This window comes from Lycium barbarum, chromosome 3 (genome assembly GCF_019175385.1).
Source record: "Lycium barbarum isolate Lr01 chromosome 3, ASM1917538v2, whole genome shotgun sequence".
In the NCBI taxonomy this organism is placed as follows: domain Eukaryota; kingdom Viridiplantae; phylum Streptophyta; class Magnoliopsida; order Solanales; family Solanaceae; genus Lycium; species Lycium barbarum.
In genome coordinates, this window is record NC_083339.1 from 148,420,710 (window position 1) to 148,440,935 (window position 20,226).

The 20,226-nt window shown below is 35.8% G+C and overlaps 2 protein-coding genes across 2 annotated transcripts; both read right to left on the bottom strand.

The window, feature by feature from the left end:
- Positions 1–313: 313 nt before the first annotated feature.
- On the bottom strand, positions 314–3,669 carry LOC132633556 (pectinesterase 3). Its single transcript, XM_060350050.1, is given in 4 exon segments — positions 314–1,185; positions 2,000–2,350; positions 2,807–3,169; positions 3,172–3,669. Coding segments are annotated over 4 exon segments (1,701 nt in total). The 5' UTR covers positions 3,479–3,669; the 3' UTR covers positions 314–505.
- Positions 3,670–6,377: 2,708 nt separating this feature from the next.
- Positions 6,378–12,005, bottom strand: LOC132633557 (pectinesterase/pectinesterase inhibitor U1). The gene is made up of 4 exons (XM_060350051.1): positions 11,557–12,005; positions 10,199–10,604; positions 9,292–9,566; positions 6,378–7,396 (listed from the first exon to the last, which is right to left on the bottom strand). Exons 1-4 carry the CDS (start codon positions 11,951–11,953, stop codon positions 6,705–6,707), a joined length of 1,770 nt encoding a protein of 589 aa, XP_060206034.1. The 5' UTR covers positions 11,954–12,005; the 3' UTR covers positions 6,378–6,704.
- Between the last annotated feature and the right edge of the window lie 8,221 nt (positions 12,006–20,226).

Here is a 20,226-nt window from a genome sequence, read left to right on the forward strand (position 1 = left end):
TGTCCAAAGTCATTAGGTCGGGGGCATGTCTATTTGGATAGCACGTCACATGTCGCGTATCCAAAAATAACAAAATGAAAAGAAAAAAAGTACTTAAGAAATATTATCTGCTTTTAACCAAGGTTACTCAATTTTCTTTCAAAAGACTTCACATCACTGAAGTATCGCTACAACTATGTAGCTTCTTTTTCTTTTTCTTTTTTTCTCATCGACCAATGTAGGACTTAGTGGCACAAACTATGGAGCTTTTCTTTGCTGACTTATCTTAACGTTCGTCAATTTTCTTCGCAAGGCTTTTATAAAATTACAAACATTTGTCAATTTTGTTGCAAGGCTTTTATAGAACATACTCCTACATACGGGTTAAAAGAATGTTATTACCAGAAAAAGAATACACATAGTATTACATAGCGAAATAACTGATCTTTTTCTCTTAAATGAAAAAGAAACTGATAATTTACTTCCTAGAGAAGCAAACCTGTCTTACTTTAGTCCATATTTATGTCTATAAGGTGGAATCAAACACCACAGCCGTTGCTGGTAACCAAGTATCGCCTTGAATCAGAGCCGGTACGGTATACTGGGCCGCCTGAGCTGGTGTAATGCTGGACTTATACCCGGCCCATTTAACCCTTTGGACCACAGATGCACCTGGCCCAGTGTTCGCGTACTCGGCATAGAAAATTGTACTGGCTGGCTCTACACCTTTTACCCATTCAATCCAACCAACAGGATGCAAAAAAGCAGCAATATTGGACTGCATAATGACTGTAGTGGAGTATTCCTTCCAGGGCCTGCCCAAGTATGTTGGAGCTGTGAGATCATCCAATGGTGACAGATCACATTTTTGAATAGACATGGCTGAATTCTGATTTGGGTCTTTTTTTCCTTGGGCCGTAATTGTGACAAACTGATTACGTAGTGGCTGTCTAGGCTGGATTTTACAACTTTGGAAAACAACCGCGGCGTTACCAAAGATGAAATCAATTGTGCCTGTAATGTCACATTCGCGGTAAAACTGACGATTGGAGTGAGCATATAGGGTGTCCTGGAAGCCATCGAAGGAGCATCGATAAAATACAGATTGATCAGACCCTGATCGCATGGCTACGGCCTGGTGCTTTGCTGCTCCAGCTGTGTTCTTGAATGCTATGTCTCTGGCAATGAAGCCCCTACCAGCAACAGCTGATACAAGTACAAACTTGAACCAATCATTTAACCAGTAGTATTAAACTAAACTATTTTAGCAGGTAAAATTGTAACATTAATGTGTTTTCACCTATTATTCCAATCATTTTCACTATTAAAGCAATTTAACTGTATCCATACAAATAGCAGAAGTGACACAGTAAGCTAAATCCAGAAGGAGAGGCAAATGACAAATCAACATTGATGCCATTTTAATGCTTCAGCTAACTACTCCACCAGTCAGCAACTGATTCGATGTGGCTGAGCCAATTGAGGCATCAATTCACATGGTTACAAACAAAACCATGTGCATTGTGATGACACTGAATCATTTGATAAGGCCATCACCCCACATGCTAGGGGCTAACATACCTTATCGTGAATCCACGTGTTCACTATCCCATGTACTATTAAGCAACTCCAGTTTCACACTATTCCCTTTGAAAATACAAACTAATGTAATACAGGAGTAATATCTTAGAGACAAATCTTAGAGATAATATCTTAGACTTCATTTTTTCTTAACCAAAAAAGTTGAGCCTTCCTTTAACCTTGTGTTGTACATTTATAATCAGCTAGTACTAGTCTTTAGAACTAGAGGAAAGATCTAACTAATTACCCTAAAAACATAATTCATTTGTCTAATTTAATACTTAACCATATGTAAGTTCAACAACAATCCAAGTAACCTTGAATTTTTATAACTAACAAATGGCAGTGTTGCTAGTAATAAAAGTTCAATTGCATTTGTTTTTGGTATGAAATTACTATAAATAAAACATGAAAATATTAGAGGTTGATGAAAACTTACCAAATGTGGCCGTCTCAAAAGTCGGAGTTCCATCAATGAAATTCAAGCTGCCGGAAATAATAGTCTTAGTTTTACCATCTCCATACATCATAACATTCCAAAGAGACTTATCCATTCTTACAGTCTCAACATATACACCTTCCTTTACATGTATCACAAATCTTGTTTTATTCTTTTTAGGCACTCTTTTCACTGCCTCTCCAATAGTCATAACATCTCCTGATCCATCACTCGCCACTGTCACATCCGGTTTCGGGTTAACCTCTTGCATAAGTCTCCTGTCACCCGACCCCACCCATTCCGGGAACCCATTGCTCAGCAATTTCCGGTGAATTGGAATGTTGTATTTACCTGGAATTCCCAAAATGTTAGCTACTCTAGTAAACGTAAAGGACTATAAAAAAATAAAAAAAAAATTGAAGTAAAACACAATTATGTTAGAATCCAAATAAGGTAAGAAATTCAGAGCAATCTCTAAGAGCTCGTTCGGTACGAGGGATAAGGGATAATAAATCCCTAGATTAAATTTGATATCCCACTTTTGGTTAGAATAAAATCATGGAATAACTAATCTCTTGCAGTGTTATTTCTATCCTCGAGAGGGTGAAATAACAATCCCGGATAACTTGTTCCCCAACCAAACGACCGGCAATAGTATTTACCTAGAACTCCCAAAATGTTAGAGACAATAGCTAAACTATTGTAAAGAGCTATTAAAAAAAGAAAAACTTTTCGAATTAAACACAATTATGAGGTAGAATCCAAATAAAGAAGGAAATTGGCGAAGCAAATCTTAACAGTATTTACCTAGAATTCCCAAAATGTTAGCTACAATAGCCAAACTGTTGCTGGTATATTCAGTCGAATTCTTCATTAAAAGCTTGACATCATTCATAAATGTGGCATTCATTTCTTCGAGTGCATCCAAGCATGTTTCTTGATCTGTAAGTGATGAGCTCAACCAAGTTTTCAGGTCATCAATTTTTGGTCCTGAAAGAAGTTTTTGCGCTTCATTCAGTTTCACTGATGAAACAGATTCGTTAAGCTTATCCATTGCATCCTCAAATACAGTCTCGCATACTTTCAATGCGCTTTGTACTTTGGGATCCTTAGTCAATTTGGACCAATTTTTTGGTACTGAAGATAGATTTGTGACGGAATCCATTGCGATTTTAAAGAAAACACGAATAGTGCTTCTGGATCAGTGATATTTGAGGATGATAAGCTTGACAAGCACGAATCTTTGTATTCAGTTATGCTACAGATAGTTTCGATGGATTGGGCTGTTGAAGGGATTTGCTTGGAATTGTCATTGTTTTTGTGAACAACAGTACCAATAACTATGCCTATTACTGCAGTGAGGAGTAGAATGGCAGAGACAATGAGGATAATAAAACGTTTACGGGTTTTTTTCCTGAATGCTTGTTCTTCAACCTCGTCTACTTTTCCATAGCCTTTGAAAGACTTGATTGTATCCATTGTGGAAGAAAATGAATGAAAGTGTTAAGGGTTGTTTTACAGATTTTGTAACTTGTAAATGGGAATGTGAGTTTTTGGAATTTGGAAAAGCTTGTATATTGAAATATCTTTTGTGTCTGGTTCTGTATTCTGATAGACGGATATGAGTTTTATGCAAAGCTTAGGCGACAAATGGGCCTTTCACTTTTTCCTAGATGTTTCTGTCGTTAAGATCTCACAGCTGCAATAATTTAGTGACAACTTATCACTTAATTTTTTATTATACCCACGTAAACATGATGCTGTCTTCTTAGCTCTTTAGGGAAGCAGACTGAGCGACAGGAACTAAGTAAGTATAGAGTTTAAGTAATATTCTATAGTGTAACAATTTTTTTATATTATTAGATCACTCAAAAAATATTTATAGATAAGTTTTATTAAAATGTGAAATTTATAATTTTGAATGTACCTCTTAGTGTAGGTCAATTTTAACTATTAGTGTAAATCTTGTTTGTTTGTGAAATTGAATACAAAATGTGAGCCTAAAAAAAAGGTCTAGCATAATATTCAAACCAAATTTCACTACAACGACAATTAATAAATGGCTAACTAGCTAGAATTAGGTCAATAAATCATGTAATCTGCATCAAGTGAAATGTACTCCCTCCATCTCAAAATAACTAGTGTTTTTATCTTTTTTATTTTGTTTCAAAATAAATGGTGTTTGACATAATCAAGAAGGTATTAATTTTATTTTTTCAATTGTACCCTTATTTAAATAAAGGAAGTTTTACACAACCAAAAAATTACCTAAGAGCTACATCTTTTTCAAGGTTATATTAAGAGTGAGCAAGTAAAAATACATCTCATGAGTAACTTTCTTAAGGAGTGTGTCCAAATTAAAAACATCACTTATTTTGAAATGAAAGGAGTAGATTACTAGTTACTAGTAATAAAAGTAGCGCAGGTCAAATTACACATGTAATTCCAACTTTGAAAAATGAGATCTCCTTGTATGCATTTAATTTGCAAAGCAGAAGTAATGATATTAATTGGGCTGTCTATTTCTCTATATTTTGGGGCAAAAATTAATGGAAGTTTTCAAAAGGAAAATATCTTTGTTCACTGGCCTCTCATCAATAGCGTAATGGAGAGCCAGCAAAAAACCATGCACAGAATAGTAGTTGAACTTTGATTGATCGAAAGCAAAGATATACAAAAATATAACTTTCACAAAATGCATATTAAGTTTCGTAAAGAAATGAATCCTGACCTAATTTAACCCCAAAAGCTAGCTTTTGAGAGGAGAATTGTTCAAGTCTATATAAGGAGTCCACCCATCTCTTATACCACCGATGTGGGATATTTTAACACCTCACCTCATGCTCAGGGTTGGACATCTGGTGCGTGGACAATTTAATACAGGGCTCACTATCGGGAAACAATAATTGGGATGGATCTTGCTCTGATACTATGTAAAAAAATAAATCTTGGGTCTAACTCAAAAGGTAGCATGAGAGAGAGGATTGCTCAAGTCAATATAAGGAGTTTACTCATTCCTTAAACCACCGATGTTTAACAAGTTCAAATACTCAATTGTGGAGGCAAAGGCGTATCTAGCATACAACATGTGAGTTTAGGTAAATCCATTGATTTTTTTTTCTCGAACCGTGTATATATATATATATATTAAAAAAATCTATTAATTATTTGTAAATATTTGATTATAAAAACAATTATTATTGTATATTAACTTAAAATTATTGTAGAATCCGTAAATTTCAAATCTCATATATGTCTCTATACGATGGTATAAAAGGTGAAAAAAATATCTTATAATATCCACTTATTTTTAAAATTCGTCTTTAAATAAATTACTAAGTGATGGATTGAATTTGCAGCTGTAACATGCATATACGCAGCCGGCAAGTCCAAATGTGAGAGATTGAATGGGGGAACGAAATGTAAGGAGGTCAATGCAAATGGAAGGATGGGGCCGCGTATACATGCCGTGTGCCTTATAATTTAAGCAACGGGCGGAAATGTTATTTAATCCAACACAATGATAAATAATAGAGAAGTAGTAGTACTAATAAATTGTGGGTGGAGAGTGATCATTTTGAGTGTATCCACATGGAAACACCAAAGCGTTAAGAAGGAGCATGTGTGGATCCCATTTGACAATTGCACATTCTTGTTTGTCTCCATGCTCCGCTGATTGCGGCTTATAATGTTCTTTCTCTAATCAACTCCCCTATCTAAGCTTGGTGAGTTTGTTTCTGGTATAATGAGGTGTTCAGTATTTGCTTTGAAACTTCGATTAATCCAGACTCGCGTCACATAAGGCCTATTAAACGAGCAAGCACTTTCTATTTCTATTTGTTTCTATTCACACGGCTCAAATTTAACACCTTTAATTAAGAGTGGAGAGATCATTTTCATCCCACCATAAATTTTGTTGGTTAAGGTTGGTTAGTATAGAGGCTTTCCAATTATATAGCTAAATATTAAACTAGTACTCCACTTAAATCAAAATGGAGAATACTGCTCAAGCAAGAGATGGGCCATGTTAATTGGATCAGATATCCTCTCTCACCTATGGGCTTGATTACTTCAACCCGTGCAATTGGACATGGTGCCAAGATCCTACTTACTAGAAAGGTGAAAGAGACGCCCAGGCACAAGCCCACAACTTATTTGATAACCACTGGCCCGCTAGTCAGATATGCAGCAAATTTCAACTTGTCCATTTTTTGTGGACAAATGTGGGTGTAAAAGGTCACAAGGTGATTCTCTCATTCGTTTAAGAAAATCCTTTGTTAAAATATAATTAATTTATTACTGAAGATTTAAGGGAAGAATAATGGAAAAGCAAACAACAACAAACAGGTAAGATAGAGGGAAGTATAAGCATAAAATATGGAACTTTGAAAATCCTGTTCTTTTTATTTCCACATTCTTTTGGCTTTTCACTTAATTAAGATAATATTACACACAATAGGTAATACTGAATCACTGAAATTCCTCAGCACGAATAAATGTTCGTAAAACATATTTCCAACATCCATTTGTGGATGAATCTTATTATTTTGCCATCAGCCAAATACACTTCCCCTGCACACCCCAGTCTCCACATGAGCTCAAACTAACCATTCCTAAAAAGAAAAACTTCACGAAGAGAGATACCAACAAATACTAATTGAAACAAAATAATACTCTCGCGGTTTCATTTTATGTGACTAAGATTTTATAAACCAAGAGAAAAAGGGAAGCCAGTGGAGCCCAACCAACTACCTCCAGCAATGAAGCTTCCAGGAGTATAAGCTTGTGCTTCCGTAGCACTTGTAATAACCTTATACCCTGTCCATTTAACTCTTCCTGATGTCCCTGCACCTGCCCCAGTATTTGCATACTCCCCATAAAACAAAGTACTCAGTGCAAAATTTCCATCCCATTCAAACCACCCGGCAGGCTGAATTACGTCAGTGATCGACGATTGCATGATCACAGTCCTAGAATATGCTTTCCACGGCCTTCCTAGATATGTAGGGAAACTCGTCTGAACCGGTCTCAAATCAGACGTTGCACCAATTCTACATTTATGGATAACAATTCCTGTGTTCTGGTTTGGGTCAGTTCTTCCTTGGGCTGTGACCATGTTCTTCTGGCCCGAACCAGGACGCCTCGCGTGAATATCACAGTCTTGTAAAACAGCAGCCCCATTGCCGAAAATAAAATCAACGGTCCCAGCAATTAAACACCCTACAAAGAACTGACGATTGGAGTGGACGTAAAGGGTGTCTTGATAGGCTAATATGTCACATCTATAAAATGCGGACAAATCAGAACCCACGCGAAGTGCCACGGCTTGGTGCTTCGCGGCCCCTGCTGTGTTTTGGAATGTTATGTCGCGGGCTAAGAATCTCTCCCCCACCGCGGCTGTAGCACATGGATGAAAATTGGTTAGTATGTCATTTTCTATTTTGAGACAACTCATCAATAATTCCATCCAACAACATGCATAAAACGAGCAATAAATATGTAAAACATGTTAGATTTTGAATTTTCAACGGCACGATAGTGTTCATTCATTTCAAAATGGAATAAATATCCCAGCGACTATAGTACAAAACGGGAGGGCGTCACTGTTATTGCCAGCTAAGAATGTACCCGTGAGTTATTCTCATCGGGACCGTAATTAAAGGAAGCGATTAATACAGACTGTTGCAATGAAGAAAATGACATTTGGTACCAATAGAAAATTAATTAAGGGAAATGTCAGTTTCCTACTATCATCAGAGCCATGTATTAATTAGTAAAGTATAATAAAAAGGGGAAAATAGATGATCTTTTTTATGTGAAATGTCAAAAGTGATGAAATATTTCAAAAGGAAAGAAGCCACCCCAGCTGGAAAGCAGCAACGAGTGAATGGTGACGACCTTTTGATCATAACTATTCACTAGATACACTACTAGCCAAAATGGTGGACAAATCTAAATCGTGCTGTCCCTTCGATATGCCTTTTTCCACCTTTACAGACGTGAGATTCGTTATTACCAGATTGAGTATAAGCCCGCTAGAATAAACTAGACACTTATTTATGTTCTACTACCACCTACCAAGCAAAAAGTTATTAATACTATAGTAATCTTTAATCGAATATCGGAGTAATATTTAATTCTTCTTCTTTCTTTGTAATGGTAAATTAGAAAATACTTCTGTTTTCAAGCGAGCATAAATCCATCTAATTTTCTAAATTTAAACAAAAGTTCTATGTAACGTATTAAGGAGCCGTTTGAATATAATTTGAAATCATGATGATTTGAAGTTGAAGTTTTGTTTGGACATGAAATTTGAATTTCTTAAGTTATATTTTTTCTTATAGACATAAAAACCCCACAAGTTATGAAAATCATCAACATTTTCTCAATTCTTATACGATCTTACCAAAATCATAGTTCATAACAAAATTAATATGCTACTAGAAGGCATTTCTAAAAAATATAACATCAATTGATCAAACTTTAGTTCAATAAAATGAAAAATTGACGTGAATTGTAATGTAATTACTCTTTAATATTATTCTACCACATGGTTGGTTAGGATAATTTTGTTATAAATATACTATCAACTTATAGATCATTTAATATTTGATATAAATGGTTGATAAACATGATTGATAAATATATATACCAACTTATAGATCTATTTTTACAAAATATATACTTGTGGGTAAACTTTTACATTTAAAAATTTTTAAATCATGATTTAAAATCTCAAATCATCCAAAAAAAATATGATTTGAAATTTCATCTCGTGATGAAATAGCATGTCCAAACGCCTACTTAAATTGGCAAACTTGAGGGTGAAGTAGGGACTGATAATGCTGCTAGACAGTAGCTTCCCACAGATATCCCTGCTTCCTTTTAACATGATACTATTTTTTTTTCAAACTTTTTTTTAAAAAAAAAAAATTATTACATAGGGGTAGGGGAAAGGAAATTATTACAATGTGCAGATTTGAATTCTCACAAAGTTGTAGTCAATCAACTGAACTACTAGATCCCTCCATTTTAACATGATACTATTTTTATTCGTGTGTGGAATTATTAGCACATTTAGCAGTACCTCAGATCTGAATAATGAACCGTGTGTTTATTTGCTTTTCACTTTACTTGTTCCTACCTTATCCATAAAGGATTTAAGTACAACAATTATATTATCAGTAACTTTTAACATGTGCTACCAAATTATTTACTCCTAAATTTACCAAAATTAACTCCAGAAGAAAATAAAAGGTAGTAGAAGTTATATACTTCAAATTACAACTTACCAACTGTAGCAGAATGGAAGGTAGTGCTACCATCTTTCACATTCCTACTTGCGGTAATAATTGTATTGGTTCTGCCATCTCCCATAAACATAATATTTGTCTTCTTCTTTGGTATCTCCACATTTTCCCTGTAAACACCAGCCTTTATCCTAATCACATACCTCTTACTACTTTTCTCCGGCGCTCTCGCTACCGCCTCCGACACCGTTTTGAAATTTCCACTTCCATCCACCGCCACAACCACGTCAGGCGTCACCGTCGACGACTGCAACAACCTGTTGGAAATATATAGCAAGAACACACAAATTATATGAAAAAGAAACAACGACGAAGGTCTGAAAATATGAACAATGAAATCAGAATTGAAGACTTAAAACACATGTAAAACGTTTTCCTAAAAATCATATTAGCGTACGCAAGTAATTTTAGTCAATATGACAATCCTGTGAATTTATTCACTAAGCAAATAATGACCAAATTTCATTGGAAAGCAAAAAGTATGAAATTAAACTTGATCTTTAAAAAATAGGAAATTGGAGAAGAAAGAGTATTTTGGCTGAAGTTCAGAGATAGAAAATTATTTACTCTACAAAGTAAACTCAATTTGATTTTATAGAGGAAATATTTAATAACCAATACACCCTTTTAATAAAAGACACATTCTTTCATTTAACTTGTAAATTTAAAATATTAAGAGTAATAATTTACGTTTAAACAAGGAAAAATGAGCAAATATATCCTTCATTTAGAGCTGATATATCCGTCGTTAAAAAAGTGGTGCATATACACCCTTGTCATTACACACATAATGCAAATATATCATTTTCGCTAACTGAATTTTTTTAAAATTATTTAATTTATGTTTTAATTAAAATAATGTCAAGTGACTTTAAAAAGATAAATCTACCTTCTGTCGCCGGCGGACAACCACTCCGGCCACTCGCCGTTATCCTCAACTAACTTCCTGTTACTGGTAGTGCCCTTTAATTTCATCTCATTTGCAATGTCTGTGTTGGTCATGTTACAGATCATAGCTAAAGCATTACTGCACATTTTTTCAACGTGTTTTTGACCTTTAAGCAAAACCTTGCGGACCTTTTTATCTGCTTTCGCGTGAGAGAAACCGTCAAGGCAAGTCTCTTGGTTTGTAATTGCGGAACTTATTAGAGTTTTGAGGTCATCTGCGTGTGCTTTTAGAGACTTCTTGTTGGGATATAGTTCGAGATCATCTACGGCAGTGTGGAGCTCGTCGAGTGTCTCGTCAATTGTCTCCAGGCAGTCGTGCAATGCAACCTTTTCTCGTGGGGTTAAACCTGTTTAACAATAATTAAAAATAGCGGTTACATCCAAGTGTGTAATTATCTCAACTAAAAATTTAAATGGATAGAAAAATACACTTTCAATTATTTACTAGTCTCGACACGGCCTTCACATGTAGCTTGAATTTTTTGTCATTGAGCAAGCACGTAATTTTTTTTATTTTATTTTTTTGCTTTTTGGCTCCTAATGAGAATTGAACGAAGGATCCTTTGTATGCTCTGATATCATAATTAAAAAATGAACATTTGACCTAACTTCACCTCAAAAAGTAAATCAAAATATGAGAATTGACCAAGATTATATAAAGAGATAAATTGTCATCCCACCCATCGAAGTGAGACTACTAACATCCTCTGATACATGAGTTGCAGCATCAATGTGTGAGGCTAGGTATAGCAATTAGAGATGCACAAGATTATATGCGGGCTCAGCAATGGGCGAAACAAAAATTGAGTATGTCAGACTCTGATATCATGACAAACAGGTGAAGGGTATGACAATACCTAAAAGTATAAGCTATTAGAGATATCACCCGTTTAGTTAGTTATATTACTCTCTATGTTTTCACAACATTTCAACATAGTACGTCCTCTATTTCAGTTTGTTTGTCTTACTTTTCTTTTTAATTCGTTTTAAAAAAATATCTCTTTCATCTTCTGACAACTCTTTAATTTCAATTTCAGATGACATGTTTAAGGCAACAACATAAAAAGACATTTTGGTACTTTTACATATCATTAATTTAAGGCCATAAAATTCAAAAATCTTATTTACTTTCTTAAATTTCATGTCAAATCAAAATCAGACAGATAAATTAAAACGGAGATGGTTATATTTAAAGAGATATACATCAAAGGTACGTTAAGACATAATATAATTAACTAATTAAAAGTGTACTTTGTAAAATAATTTAAATGAGATGGTTACGCAGTGTAATAGTAATACCTTTTCTAGTTTTGATGAGTTCCTTGACTGCATAGAAGTTGTGTCGAACAGCCTTGACAGTGATGTTCAAGGACAATTCAATCACATCTTTTTGGCTAGTTACTTTTTTTGAGAAGCCAGTAGCATTCACAATTGTAGAGTAACAAAATTCAGGGTGTAGAGTGTTGCTACACGCAGATTTTACAATGGAATGAGCTGCAGATGAAATGGCTTGTATTTCTGCATGGTCATCGGAGTTATTTGAACGGAATTTTACTCCGGCAACTACTCCGATAACTGCAGCAACTAGTAGCACTGAGGCAACAATGGCTAAGTAGAGTTTCTTCTTCCTTTTGGAAAAATCAATGTTCTTGCCGGAATCCAAAATTCCGGCGAAGAATTCTTTGACACGTGTCATTATGGATGAAGAAGTTTATGGATGAGTTGTGGAGAACTTGCGTTGGATTGGTGGGGTTTTATATTAGCGACATTGGTCCTAATTTCAACATTCTATTTTTGTTTTGAATTTTAAGTTATATATATAGCATTATTTTGAATAATTTTTTGCAATATCAAGTTATCCAAAGGACATTTAAACTTAAGTTTCTTTAAATTATGAGATATAAATTTTGAGAAATAAAAGATACGTTACCTGCTATATCAATTAAAGTTGATATGATAGTGTAAAAATTGTTTCCACTAATGGTGTATATTAATTACTCTTTCTATACCAATTTATGAGTGTTTGACTGAACAGAGAGTTTAAGAATAAAAGAAAGATTTCGGAAACTTATGATCTAAAATAAGCGATAGATATTTGTGTGGCTAAAAAATTATTTTATTAAGAAGTAAAATAAGAAGTTCAAAGTAAATTGTTACTCCTTCGTCCCAACTTGTGTGATATTTTTTGTTTTTTCGAGAGTCAATTTAAATAAATTTTGAAGCTAAATTGTATTATATTATTTTAAGATTAAAACTCATCTATTTGAAAATTATATGAAAAGTACTACTATAAGTTATAACTTTTCTCATATTAATTTATACATCTTAAAATGTTGATCAAAATTCATATAGTATGAATCTCGGGAGAGCGAAAAATACCACATAAATTGAGATAAAGAGAATACTAAATATGAAAAAAAAATATTCTTTTTCGAACCGACAAAAGAAATTGTGATATAAATTGAGTCGGAATTGACTAGAGAGTATTCTTTTTTGTTTTAGTACGAATTTGCATGTAATAATAGATGCCACGTGAATGGTGGGAAAGGTATTTATACTTATCTTTCCTTTGATTTCTTTCATTTTTCTTTTCTCGTTGTTGTGTGCCCTCCATTTGACTCGTGCCTTTACAACCTTTAATCAATTATTATCGCTCCATCATTGATATTTACATAGCGACATGATTAGTTAAAAATTAAATTGTGTTAACAGAATACAAGTGGGCGAAGCAACAAGCTTTTGCCGTGCGCCAGGATGTTGGACATTGTAAAATGACAAACCGAATTAAACTTCTATATTAATCTATTTTTCGAGTAGTTTGCTTGTTTAGCATGACATTTCCTAGCCAATCTTCATTCACTAGCTTGTTGTTTGGTCAAATTAAGTGTTTTATTTAAGTTTTAAACTGCTAATTATGGATCGGAGGCAGTTAGTGCCCTAGAACAATAACCCAAATGGATTACTCCTATTGTGGCATTATTTCTCTTTTAATCTGTCTAAAGAAAATATTACTTTTCTTTAATTGATCATCATCTTTTAATTTTAGCTTTTTCATTTATCTTGATATATATGCGCTCATACATAACCACAAAAATATCATGATACTTTTTAACTAGTGATGCCTAAAGGGTGAAAACTTAAAAGCCGCCAATGAAGACTCCTTGTCCACGTTTTGAATCCTTTGATCCAAAAATGCAATGCCAACAATATATGCAGACTGACGCTTTAGCCATTGCAATCCACATTATTTTGTACCACTTCCAAGAGAATGGGACCCAATTAGATATTGCATATATTCTTTAAAAATATCCAACAGTAAAAGGATCCAATGGACCTATGAAATTGACTGGACAGAGAGAATCACCTTTGAAAGACAAAAGTATTGTAGTTAAAAATAATACTATAGTAATACTAAATGCCACGACTGTATTAGTAATTAATCACTGCTTTTGAGTGATTACAGAGAAGCCGCCGCTTTAGCTTGTTTACCTCAAATTTGGATAATTAATTAAATTTGTAAGTAAGTATAGGATATATGGTTAAGCCTCAATTTATTTGGTGGAAAAAGATATGTATGGATATTATATGAAGAAAGTAATAATGATCAGAGATTCGTTATAGATTTGAGTGTCTATTAATATATGAGTACTACTTAATTGAACAAACTTAAGGGATGAACACAATGAATCCAGACCAAAGTCCGATATTGAGAGAGAGATTTGTATATATTTTCTAGTACAAAATGTTCTTGATATGAGGAAGCCAACCCCCTAAAAGTGGAGCAATGACCCCTATTTATAGTATTGCCCCATGGGCTTCATACAACATGAGACTCCTAAAAAATAAAGAAAAAACTCTGAAATGGATTAGGTTGGCCGTACGGTCTGACACCCGTACGATTGGCAGTTGAACATGGCAGGACGGTACCGACACGTGGCAATCGCGCAACGGATCTCCCGGACCAACGGCCACGATCAAACGGACTGACGGCCATGATCAAACGAACCAACGGCCACGATCAACTCGGCTATGGGGAAACCGGACCGAATAATGTTCTTCTCTCTCTTCCTTCGGTCTCTGGTCTTACCGGTTTAACATTCATCCGGTTTTTACCATATACAGATAGTCCCCACACTTTCCGGATCGTAGTTTATCGGAGTAACGGGAAGTGGATGCATCAAGAAACCGGTGGCTCGATTATCCGTTGTTATCTATTCATTTTGGCAGGAACAGTTGTGTCATGTCCGTCTGTCATCGGCCACGTGTTCTTATCCCGGATGGTCAACTCTGACAACCGCCGTAACGCACGTCGTTTCAAGTCATTCCTCATTAATTATGGGACACGTGGCACTCCCCGGTTGGTTGGGAACTGTAACCGCCTGGATCCCACGTCTATATAACATCTTCCAACACTTCATTTTTCAATTTTACGATCCCTTCAATCTCTATCTCCAATCCTTCACTTCTTATACCTTCAATTCTCCACTTCATTTCTTACTGCTTCAGTTCTTCATTTCTTCTTCATTTCACTTTTCATTCCATATTTCTCGTTGATTCATTACTTACATTACGCGAACGGAAATAGCTTTGCCACCTCCTTCATCTAACCATTTTTTGTTGAGTGTGTTGTTGCTTCTTCCCCTTGTTCTTGACCATTTTTGAATTCTGACTGTTCCCCTCACTTCTGTTCTTAACTCCCTTTTCGAATTCACCCAATCTCTCTTTTCCATATTTTCAAATGTCTGCCAACACCGAAACCACTTCCCATGATGTTCCCTCGGTTTCTTCTCAAGGAACCGAGCCAACTTCGCCGCCTAAGGCAAAAACTGCCTTCGAGCCTACTGCTTCGGACATTCTACCGGCCAAACCTAATTTCAACAAAGATTTTGAGGTTGAAAAACCTTCTCCGGTATCCGATAGAGGATTTGATGTGAGACGATATCCCTCATCCATTACCGAGGATAAACTCGACTTAGTCCGGGCTGATTGTGGATGGGATAACCCCTCAGTCCAAGTTTCTGCCCCCGGGCTAGACGAATCAGTCACCGACCATCGGGAGGGCTTCCTATATGTTTATACTTATCCTTTCACCCTCAAGCTCGACCCCCCGGTCGATCCGGTCATCTTACACATGTGCCGGACTTACAACGTAACCTTGGCACAGATTGGTCCGATTGTTTGGAGGGCCGTAGCCTGCTGTCACGCCCCGAACCATGGCCTGGGCGAAACAAGACACTTGGTGCCTTACTGCATGTGACCGAGTGAACCACATGGCTTGCTGAATCATCATGAGGCATAACATGAGCGGAATATAACGTGAATGCATGATGAGCCTCTATAAAACGTAGTAAGTCATAATACTTAATAAAAATACTTGTTTAAACATGAGTGCGGAAATAACATGAATGAGCCAAAATGGCTATACGACTACGAATGTCTGACATAACCTAACTGACTTGTCTAGTCCATGAAACCTCTATTTTGAGTCTGACTGGAAAACATACTTACTGGGACAAGGCCCCCAGCATACCTTAGATGCATAACTAATCATAAAACAAAAGTTGACTAAACCCCGAATGAGATGGGGCTCACCAATAAGCTGATACAAATGTTGTCCTATTGAGCAGATGTGTCGTCCTGTATATCAGTACCTGCATCGTGAAATGCAGGCCCCTGGGCAATAAAAGGGGACGTCAGCAAATTGAATGTACTGGTATGTAAAGCAACTGAAAGAAATAACACGGGACATGGAATAACATGATAAGAACTAAAACTAAAAACCTGGACATGAGCATGAGCATGAGCATGAGCATGGGTACATATATATATATATAACATAAGTAAAACATGATAAGTAGGGAGAGCATTTCATAAACCGACACATGATATCACCACGTGGATACGTGGAGTCTGGTACCTCGCCGGACTAGCAGAGCCCCTATACCTTGTCAGGGTATAAGGTGGTAACCTGCCTGATGGATCCATTCAGTGTAAAATTAAGGTATCGTCCTAACTGGGCGGAGCGATCCTTGTCCTATGGTGGCTACATAGTTTCAGGCTATCTGAGCCTTCTCGATAATTCATGCAACTCCCAAAAACATGAACATAATATAGTTGGCTAAGAAGCCCATGATTTTCATGAATTAACTTGTACTTGTCTTGTAATCATGATTTCACGAAATAACTTGTAAACATGGTCTCATGAAATAATTTGTAAACATGGTGTCATGAAATAACTTGTAAACATGGTGTCATGAAATAACTTGTATTTAGCATGTATGTATCTTGTATTATAGCATGAAAGTAATTATATAATATAGTTGCATAAAAACATGTAGACATGTAGGATATTCATGAAATAATCATTTTTATTTAAAAACATGCATGCAAGAACCCATGGAATACAAGATATGGGTTTTCATGGATTACGGACGGATTCTCAATAATCATAAAGAAATATTAAGAACTCAATGGTGGAATTATAACAATTCATACATAATATAATCATGGACATGGATCTAGGGTTATCATGAGAATGGTATAGGAACCCTAGTTTTAGTAGAGAATCACAATTTTATGTATTATGAGGCGTGGGGAAGACCAAGGATGTTCCCACACGTAGATCGTAACTCTACATACCTTAGTCGCTCCAAAACTTGAATTAAAGACTTGAGCTTTGAAGAAGGTTTCCAAAATCTTGGATTCTTGAACCTTGAGATGGGTTTTCTTGAAAACCCTAGTTTAGGAATGATAATTTCTTGTTTAGCTTACAAGGATAGGTGTTATAATTGATTTGGAATAATTAGAGTAGACTTACCTTGGTGTTCTTGATGATGGAGGGGGGTAGGAGGTCGTTCTAGGGCTTGAAGGAATGAAAAATAATGATTTGAACTAATACGGACGAATATATACTGTTCTGAAAAATTAAAATTTCGGCCCAGTTAAATACTGGCCGTATTTTGAAATACTGGCCGTATTTTGAAATATGGACTGCACAGCGTCTCTTCAGTAAAATGGCCATAACTCTTTGCACAGATGTCCGTTTGACCCCCATAATATACCGTTGGAAATGTATTTCAAAGCTCTACAACTTTCATCAAGGAAGTTTTCCCAAATTCCAAATACGTTTTGAAATACGGGCCATATTTTAAAATACGGTCCGTATTTAACCATATGACATCCAACTACCAAATTCCAGAATGCTCAGAAATCTTTGGTAACAGTTTACGACTTGAATTACGGGCCGTATACTGAAATACGGTCACTGTTTATGGGCGTAAACCACCATCTTATAACTAAACAGGGAATTTCCAATTTCTACATTCTTTATCTGATTTTCTAAGTCTAGGATCATGGTCAAAGTTTAGGTTAAAGGTACGGGGTGTTACAATATCTCCCCCTTGGGATCATTCGTCCTCAAATGATGGGTCATGGTTAAGAATATGGATGGACTGGACATGGCTTGAATACGTGAACATGAAAGAAACACGACGTAAAACATAAGAGCTTGAGATGGTTACATGGGAACATGGTCATGGATCATGGGAACTGAATACGTTATTACATGGAAACATATAAATAGGCAATATGAAACTGAGTAGCACCTACATGAATGAGAATCATGAAACATTTTTCCTCGATTTATGACTAGTGGTTAAGAATCGCTGCTAACTCTGGAATCTACAAAATTTATGACAGGACTTCCTTCATAATTCGGACCCCTCACGATATTTCTCAAACGCCTGCCAACTAACTAAAGTACCAACACAGAACTCACAGGGTATCTTAATAGGCATGATGTGACATAATGTGATTAGTAAATCTTGAATGTAGCTAACATAAATACTGAGCTGGCTTGAACACACGGACATTGGCTGAATGATTACATGATTACTATACACGTGGTTTGGAAGAAAATCCGTAGGCATGAATGACATGAGTACTGGAAATAGGCACGAACATGACATAATTACCTGGGCGTGAGACGCATGACGTGGGACATAAATACATGAAGATTCGATGACATGAATACATGAGTGCTAAATTGTCATGAGATACGAATACGTGTAAACATGGATATTGTAACGTGGGATCTGAATGTCGAAAACATGATTGTTACAATATGAGGGTTGAATACTAAGCGCGCGTAGGATTGGATACTTAGAGACTTAATTATAGACGTTCGTATGTCACCATGGTAATATGAGATGGGAGTATGACTTAGGCTTTGAATGTAAGCGCAACTCGATGCGAATGCAACAGACTTGAATCGTATAACAAGAATATGATCCTAACATAGGTATTCATAAATCTCTAGCATAGGCATGACATGAATACGTCGAATCTGAGTAGAATACTCTTGAGATAAGTACCACGGGTTCTATGAAAAGTTATCTATTTGAATATAGGAATGCATCTTACTTCTGCTTCTCTTGTTAGTTGTTAATCATGATTATGAATTCCTTAGCTCATCTTGCTCATTCTCGTGAGCGAATTATAGAGAACTGAGAGAAAAAGAATTATTGGTACTATTCACATAAGATACTTTGCTCTAGAGAACAAATATGACATGGTGCATTGTACATGCAGGACGTAACATGGAACATGCGTACATGGGAACGTGATTCATATGGCGTGAAACGTGAATAGGATGACATGGGGCATGGGACCATGAAAAATATGGCGTTTATATGAGTACCTACATACCATGGCGTATGGACTTGAGTTCATGAGTATTGAAGTAAAACTAAGGCCTTAGTCTGACTTGCATAGAGCACAAGTTGCAGGCTGACTCTTGGGTACTCAGAAACGTAAGGCATGGATAAAACATTACCTTTAGAATTTAGATATACCGAATGAATAGGACATGGTTCAACATAGCTTAATCTTATCACCGCGAGTAAATGCCCTTGTTATAAATAAGGCTCATGAAAGAATGGATTATAGGCATGTATAACTCGTTCCTCGAGCATCTAAGACACGGGTAGAAAGTCACCTTGAACATAACGAGGCCTAGATACTTAGCGAAAGGAAAAAGGAATCATGTCATCATGATCGTAAAACATTAGCTAAAGGAACATAAGCACGAATTACATAGAATCATGGGTAGGACATCCATCTTGGCTCACCTTCATTATTATCTCACAAAATCAATATTACGATACCGCTATAAGTGGAATACATAGCGAAATGAATTAGGGCACGAGTATGTGATAACATGGATAACATAACCATAGGGGTCAAGATCATCATCAGATTTGAAAAGCACTTAGATGCTAGAACATAGACATGAGTATAAAAGCATGATAGATACGTGAGACCTGAATGCAGCTTTTAACTTTAGACATGAGCACAGCTGATGTGCGAAACATGAAAGGACATTCCTTTACATACCTTACTATCGTATGAAGTCTTAATTCTTATATCTTAAACGCGGAGTATCAATCTCTAACATGGGCATGATATGGGTAGAAAGGCACGAGTAGAGTACATCTGGGCATTAGTACCACATAGTACATGAATTACTCTGGAATTGAAACCGTTATACCCTTAAAACCCGTTATTCGCTCTAGAACTTTATCTTATAACGTAATTACCTAGTACTTGATCTCAACAGAATGACAAAAAATCACATTTTACACATCTTATCTTGGCTTCATGAAATTGTGATCCTCTAACATAATCTCCTTAACACCTATCAACTTACGAAACACATAATCTATATCGGCACCTTATCGCACGATCTCCCCCTTAGTTCAAAAGCTGACATTTAAAGCCTATGGATCTCTCGAGTTAGCGATAAGTGGTCATCTAGTTGCTCTGCTAATTTCCTCTAAAATGCTGACGACTCATTTCTTCCGCTTACTTCAAGCAAGCCTTACTTACTGAGAAAATTGGATTACTTAAATGAACAGGTTTCTAATGTACATAACTGGCATACTAGCTTTGTCAGTCTTGAGGAAAACTCTT

Excerpts from the sequence above, each read along its gene's own strand:
- LOC132633557 (XM_060350051.1), bottom strand. The coding sequence starts at position 11,953 with ATGACACGTGTCAAAGAATTCTTCGCCGGAATTTTGGATTCCGGCAAG. Across the intron at positions 10,605-11,556 it reads ACTCATCAAAACTAGAAAAG|GTTTAACCCCACGAGAAAAG; the intron begins GTATTACTATTA and ends ATTGTTAAACAG. Across the intron at positions 9,567-10,198 it reads TTGTCCGCCGGCGACAGAAG|GTTGTTGCAGTCGTCGACGG; the intron begins GTAGATTTATCT and ends TATTTCCAACAG.